Source organism: Mandrillus leucophaeus, unplaced genomic scaffold, assembly GCF_000951045.1.
Source record: "Mandrillus leucophaeus isolate KB7577 unplaced genomic scaffold, Mleu.le_1.0 Scaffold83, whole genome shotgun sequence".
In the NCBI taxonomy this organism is placed as follows: Eukaryota; Metazoa; Chordata; class Mammalia; order Primates; family Cercopithecidae; genus Mandrillus; species Mandrillus leucophaeus.
This window is the reverse complement of record NW_012109030.1, coordinates 4,278,563-4,286,226: the sequence shown is the minus strand read 5'-3', so window position 1 is coordinate 4,286,226 and position 7,664 is coordinate 4,278,563. Positions and strand designations below refer to the sequence as shown.

General features: G+C 40.0%; 1 protein-coding gene across 1 annotated transcript in view; it reads left to right on the top strand.

Moving 5' to 3' along the window:
* The window catches only part of PRPF18 (pre-mRNA processing factor 18), a 27,314-nt gene extending 20,277 nt beyond the window's left edge, over positions 1-7,037 (top strand). The window contains exons 6-9 of the mRNA XM_011968134.1: positions 2,989-3,135; positions 4,561-4,629; positions 6,673-6,813; positions 6,942-7,037. Of these exons, the coding sequence (XP_011823524.1) occupies positions 2,989-3,135; positions 4,561-4,629; positions 6,673-6,813; positions 6,942-7,037 (453 nt within the window). The remainder of the gene's footprint in view (positions 1-2,988; positions 3,136-4,560; positions 4,630-6,672; positions 6,814-6,941) is intronic.
* Positions 7,038-7,664: the final 627 nt, after the last annotated feature.

Genomic DNA, 7,664 nt, shown 5'->3' with positions numbered 1-7,664 from the left:
GATCTCCTGACCTCGTGATCCGCCCGTCTCGGCCTCCCAAAGTGCTGGGATTACAGGCTTGAGCCACCGCGCCCGGCCACGAATATTTTTCATGACTAGTTTTTTGTAGTTTATGGCTTACCTGTTCTCTTAATTGAATCTTTTGCTGAACAGAAGGGGGTGTGTGTGTGTGTGTGTGTGTGTGTGTGTATACACACACATGCTTTTTGTTAATGGATTATAGGAATTCTTTATATATTCTGGATAGAAGTTCTTTGTCAGATATACAAATATTTTTCGTGACTATAGTTTTTTGTAGTTTATGGCTTACCTGTTCTCTTAATTGAATCTTTTGCTGAACAGAAGGGTGTGTGTGTGTGTGTGTGTGTGTGTGTGTGTGTATACGCACACATGCTTTTTGAGTCAGGGTCTCACTCTCACCCAGGCTGGAGTTCAGCATGGTCATGGCTCATTGCAGCCTCTAGCTCCTGGACTTAAGCGATCTCCCACCTCAGCCTTCCAAGTACCTGAGACCACAGGTGTGCGCCACTAAGCCCGGCTGATTTTTTAACTTTTATAGAGGTGGGGCCTCCTCATGTTGCCCAGGCTGATCTTGAACTCCTGGACTCAAGGGATCCTCCCGCCTTGGCCTCCCAAAGTGCCCGGCCCAGAAGTTTTTTATTTTGATGAAGTCCAATTTATTGATTTTTCCTTTTATGGTCATTGCTTTTTGTGTCCTGCTTAAGAAATCTTTGCCTATCCCAAGGTTTCAAATAGATATTCTTTATTTTCTTCTAGAAGCTTAGTATTATAGTTTTTGCTTTTACATTTAAGGCTCTGATGTTGTTTTACGGCTTAGCATATGGTTTATTCCACAGGCTCTTGAAAAGAGTATTGTTTTGCTTTCATGATACAGTTCTACAAATGCCAATGATGATAGTGTTCTGCAGATCTTCTGTGGCCTTGCTAACTTTTTATCTACTTGCTTTCTGAATTATTGAGAAACAGGTGTGGTTATCTATGACTATGTAACAGACTACTCCAAAACTTTCTAGTGTTTGTTTATTGTAAAGAATTTATTATTACAGAATCTGTTTTTGGTGACTAACAAGCCACCCTGAAACCTGATAGCTTAAGATAATTTTTTATTGTCTTAATTACCAGTTCTGTGGTTTGATTGGGCTGGATTGGGCAGTATCTTGCTTGAGGTCTTTCTTGTGATTGCAGGGAGATGAAGGCTGTGACTGAAGTCATCTGAGGCCTCTCCTGGACTGGTCTTCTAAGCTGATATCTTGCCCCTTTCCTGGCATCTCAGTTGAATGGCGGGAATAGCTGGGGCTGGCCAGGCCCGCTCCCCGACCTGCTCCCTCTCTGCTAGCCTGGGCTGTCTCACTGCTTTCTTCGTTGCCAAACCACTTTCCTGCTTCACTTCCCAGCATTGCCATTCCAGCCCCACAACACTAGCAGTTGCCTTCAGTCCTCCGTGTCTGTAATGATCATTTTTCCTTTGCTTGCTGTGTTTCTGTCTTGTATGCTCTGGTTGAAATCTTGTTTTTATACTTTCACATGCAATTCAATGACCACATCTTTTCTATTTTTGATCCCAGTCAGAATTAATTGTTTCCTTCTCCATGCGCCTATGAGTAAACCTTTGTTAGGGTACTTACTGTTTTTTTACTATTATTAGAGTTATGTGCATATTTATTTCTTCCTGGTGGGCAAAGGCTATTTTACCTTTGTATGCCAAGTCTTGTGCCGTGCATCTAGAGGTTTTGAGGAGAAAGCACAGGAGCACAAGGTCTGGATTCCATTCCTGGATTATAATCATCAATTATGTGACCGTTGGCAAGTCTTTTAATCTGTTTGAGCCTTGGAATCCTCATTGGTAAAACAGAGGCAGTGATACTTGGCTCACCGGGATGCACTGAGAGTTCAACGAGGTGACCTCTGGGAACGCCTGGCGTCATACTTTATACACAGCAGGTGATCAGTCAGTGCTTGAGAAATTTTAAGTGTTTTGAGTTGAATGTTTCTCTTCTGTGTTTATGAAGGGACAGTAGACAATGATCAGATGCTTTCCGTGTAAGAACGTTAGGAGTTAACATTGGTTGAATGTGCACTGTGCTCCAGTAACTGTTAAAAGCACATCGTCCATTTCTTAGTTTACTTATTTGAGTTGATGTTTGCGAGGTTCTGGAACAGCCTCATCACATAGTAACTGTTCACTGAAATAAAAAATAGCATCCTCATGGCAGCCCTACATAGTAGATGGTGTCGTTACTCCTATTCTGTAGGTGAGGCTACTGAGGCATACAGGGGTTAAGCAAACTGTTGAAGAGCTATTTAATAGTATGTGGCAAGGATTTGAACCCAGATAGCCTTCACTCTCAACCATTACCCTATAGCCGCCTCACGGCCATGTTTCCTTGGCTCTTAAACCTTGCAGCTGATTCTCATTCATTTTTAGGAAGATGAGGCTTCCATTTTTCATTAAATGGTCATGAACCATACGTGCATAAAATGTGGATTTGCTGGTTTGCTAGAAACATAGCTGAGAACCTGGGATATAGATGAGGCACCAATTTTATTACACCGACATTTCTGAATGTTTTGGGAGTTCACGGTAGTTGAGGTTAGACATTGTAAATGAGCTGGGCAAATGGCTTGGGGACTCTAATGGAGACCTGCCACTTTCACTAAGCCTCATTAGAAAATTACAGCATTTATGAAGATTCTTATTTGGATTCGTCACTCACGTGTATTTTTTTTCTGACCAGCAGACTGGCCATTGTTCATGCATTGTTTTAATTTAAATATGTCCATAAGAATTAACTTTAAATGAACAGTAATGATACTTGTGTGGTAAATTGATGTCATTTGAGTTCCTGCTTTTGCTGAACTGTTAACTTCTTGTGGGGGGAAAAATACTTGCAGTTATTAATGAAAAATCAAAGGTGAAACAACAGTGAAATTTTGTAACAGTTGTTCTTCCTATTTTACTTTTCTTAGGGATTGAGGAATGATCTGAAAGCAGCCTTGGACAAGATTGATCAGCAGTACCTCAATGAAATCGTCGGTGGTCAGGAGCCTGGAGAGGAAGACACACAGAATGATCTGAAAGTTCATGAGGAAAATACCACAATTGAAGAGTTAGAGGTAATCTCTATACCAAGCCCAGCACATAGCTGGCACCCTTCTTTCCTGTGGAGCAGATGGCTGAGTCGGGCAGATTGTTGAGTGCAGAGCACACTGTCATCTTTGGTCTTTGTTTATTTACTCCCTGCTTTTATTTATTTACTCCCCTTTTTCTCATCCTCCACTCACATTCCCCTACTTCCTGCCTTCAAAAGGAACCCATTCTAATATGTTGGATGCACATCCTTCTGTTTGTTGCTGCTCTTGTGACCTGCAGTGTTTTGTGAGCATGTATTTTTGATTTACAGAAATGATGTTATGCTGTGACATTCTTTATTCTGTTTTTTACTTGTCTTTTTTTCATTTAGCGCTATGTTTTTAAGAGCCATCCTTGATGCTGTATGTACATTGAATCCTTTGCTTTTAATTGCTACATAGGATTCCATGTGTTATGCCATTCACTGCATTTGACTTTTTGTTCTCCTGTAATGATGAACAGCTAGATTGTTCCCAGCTCCCTCCTACCACAGACAGCTTTCTGATGAACAGTCTTGTGCATAACCATGATGGCCTAACAAAATGGGATTGTGGGATTTATATATGTATATTTAACTTGTCTAAGTACTGCCAAGTTGCTCTCTGGAATGGCTGTCCTAGTCTACACTCAGCAGTGTGAGGCCCTCGTGTCTTTCAAGCCCTGCTAACGCTTGGCAATATCTTGCTGTCTAATTTTTGCCACAGTGCTGCTTGTGGAGTGTTAATGTATAATCTTAATGAAAAAGCAATTTTGTATCATGTAAGTATCTAACATGTAAAATAAATATGGGTTAAAGTTCTTAATGCTTAAGGAAACATAAACTGTTATTTTTATGTTTCCTTTAATTCCTGGCTCTTGCACGTGTAGCTGTCCCTCTGAATGAGATCATAGTTGAGGAAGATGTCATTTTAATCCCCTCCTTCCTCCAATACCTGTCTATGGTCCCTAAATTTTACTAAAATAATTGGTATGGGCAACCAGTTGTGTGCTTTTCCCCCCATTAGTGTATTTATTTATTTATTTTTAAAAAACAGCTTTATTGAGATATTGACATACCATACAATTGACCAATGTAACATATACAAATCAGTGGTTTTTAGTATATTCACATGGTGGTGCAATCATCATCACAATCTAATTTTAGAACATTTTTGTTCCCCCACCCGAAAAGAAATCTCACATTCATTACCACCTCTTGACTTTTCATAAAAGATAACATGCTCTCCAAGTTTAAGTGGCAAATCCATGTTTTTTGGTTTTGATTTCTTATCTAGAAATTCCATCAGGTTTTTAAGTAAAAATTGAACAGCATGTGTGACCAACAGCCGTGTTTAGACTGGTGTTGGTAATATATATGTGTAGTTGTTGCTTTGTATTAATGAACAGAAGTATTGTTTGTTTTTCTTCAGGCGCTGGGAGAGTCCTTAGGGAAAGGCGATGATCATAAAGACATGGACATCATCACCAAATTCCTCAAGGTGTGTGTCTTAGGCCAGGGGAGGAGGATGCCTTGGATCCTTACGAACTATTCTTATATTTTTGGATTACCAAGGGTTAAAGGCTGGAACGGGAGAACCTCAATACACATTTCTCGCACATACATGATGTTTATGATATCGCTATGCACTAGATATAGCAGTTAGTGAGAGAAAATGCATATTTACTTGTGGCTTTTTTTTTTTTTTTTTTACACAGAGTCTCGCTCTTGTCTCCCAAGCTGGAGTGTAATAGAGTAATCTCAGCTCACTGCAACCTCCACCTTCTGGGTTCAAGTGATTCTCCTGCCTCAGTCGCCTGAGTAGCTGGGATTACAGGCGCCCACCACCATGCTCAGCTAATTTTTGTATTTTTAGTAGAGATGGGGTTTCACCATGTTGGCCACGCTGGTCTTGAACTCCTGACCTCAGGAGGTCCACCCACCTCAGCCTCCCAAAGTGTTGGGATTACAGGTGTGAGCCACTGTGCCTGGCCTACTTTTCTTGTGGCATGTTTTTTAAAGCTGACTCATTAATGTAAACACATGGAAAAGAATCACAACAGCAGAATTAATAAGTTGGTAGAGTTTCTTATTTTTTTCTTGAGACAGAATCTTGCTCTGTTGCCCAGGCTGGAATGCAGTGGCGCAATCTCGGCTTGCTGCAACCACTGCTCCCCGAATTCAAGCAATTCTCCTGCCTCAGCCTCCCGAGTAGCATGCCACCACACCTGACTAATTTTTGTATGTGTATATATATGTTTTTTTCAGTAGAGACAGGGTTTCACCCTATTGGCCAGACTGGTCTTGAACTCCTGACCACAAGTGATCTCCCTGCCTTGGCCTCCCAAAGTCCTGGGATTACAGGTGTGAACCACAGTGTCCAGCTGAATTTCTTATTTTTTTTTAGATAACCTAAGGAAGAAGAGGGTTCTAGCCTTTTTTTTTTTTTTTTTTTTTTGTTGCGAAAGGGTCTTTCTCTGGTGCCCAGACTGGAGTGCAGTGGTGTCATCATAACTCGCTGTAACCTTGAAATCCTGGGCTCATCAACCTCCCGAGTAGTAGGGCATGTACCACTACGCCCAGCTAATTGTTTAGTTTTTTTTTGTAACCTTTCAGAGAGTGTGCATTTCTTCGTTTCTACAGATAACTCCTGTTTTTGCTATGACTTGCTGATTCCAACTTTCTTCTCAACATTTCTCTCTTTAGTGGTCTAGGTAGAGTGTGAACAAATCCCAGATATTTTAATGTTTATTCACAAACTGTGTTCAGACCAAGAGATTTACATGCAGTGAATGCTTTTTCTTGTATGTACCGTTTAGATACAACATATTAGTCATCAAGATTCTGAATATATTGAGGATACGGCATGGAACTAGATAGGGCATAGGAACTAGTATGAACTAGAATTTCCTCTTTGAATGATGGCCTCTTCTTTTATAGGATATGCATAGATGATGTGCCTAGAGGAAAACATCCTCGTCAGGCTTCTCTGTTTCCTACTTCCAGAAAGGGTGCCCTTTATACAGTTAAACCCGAGGGCCACGAGGTAGTTCTCCAGGGGTGGAGGTGGGAATGCTGGGTCTTGGCTTCTGTATTTCTGTTTCTCTTTCTTCTTCCTCTCCTTTAGTCAGGTGCTTGAGTGGTTTTTAAACTTAATCATGGTCTCTACAGCATATGTAGAAAGTCCAGTTTTTTTGTAACTTGTAACTTGTTGAATTTTATGTATGTAATACAAATACAAATACAAGTTTATTTCCTGTCAAATAGTTAACTGTGAAACTTGATAGTTCTTTTTTGAGGGAAGCAAATTACCTTGAGCTGGGAATAGATGTAGACTAGGGTGACTTGCCAAAGGTACTACTTCAAAGCATTATCATGACGAATAAGCAGAACTAGCTTATTAATTCTATATTATTTGGTGGCATTTTAATCAAGACATTTACTTTAAGGATGATTGTATTCTGTCTTTGTGTGCTAGAGAGCATTTAAATTTACTGAACCACTGGGTGGCATTGTAGTCTAAACTTACCCATCCTTTCAACAGTTTCTTCTTGGCGTTTGGGCTAAAGAATTGAATGCCAGAGAAGATTATGTGAAACGCAGTGTGCAGGGTAAACTGAACAGTGCGACCCAGAAACAGACCGAGTCCTACCTCAGACCACTTTTCAGAAAGCTACGGAAAAGGGTGAGGTTTCTTGGAAAATACTTTTTTTAACTGACTTAAAAAATACAGTATAAATTGAGAATAAATGCAGTCTGTTTTTTTACTATACATAGTAGCTTCCAAAATTTCTTCTTCTTTTTTTTTTTCAGAATCTTCCTGCTGATATTAAAGAATCAATAACGGATATTATTAAATTCATGTTGCAGAGAGAATATGTGAAGGTACATTCCCATGCTGTTCTTTGAAATTGTTAAGAGTATATCTAGGTTATGTACATAATATAATGCTCATTTGGGATAGGAGGATTTTACATAGTAGATTTAAGAATAAATATGAGATGAGTTAGTAGTAAAAAGCGTTTTATTTTCTATTGTATTTGCCAGCTTTACTGTTAGGTATTGAATAACAAACCTGACTAAGGAAATACAGACCTCATCTGTATGCTCTTAGTTATTTTGAAAGTAGGCCTAAAGGTTCTTCGGAGCATGAACTGTATATAGGCAGCATTCATTTTATGAATGGGATTGAATTTCAAAGTTTTGTAAATGGCTGATTATGTTTTTCCCATAAAAACAACGTTGTATAGATGAGTTTCCCAGGATGGCTATAAAAGCCCCTGTAATCTGTAATATAGCTGAAGTGTTGTACTGATGGTACAGTGGAATTTAACCACTCTTTGTAATTGTTTCTCTGGGGAAATGGTTCAAGCAAGGCTTCCAGGACTCATCTCTCCCATTTCAGTGCTGCAGACCCATGCAGTGGAAGACTCCCCTCCCTTGCCCCAATGTCTATACTCCTGAATGGGCTCTGGGAGGTGGTGGTGAGGGGAAGGGTGCTGGTGTCCAGGGCTCCCTGAGGTAGAGTTTAGAAAG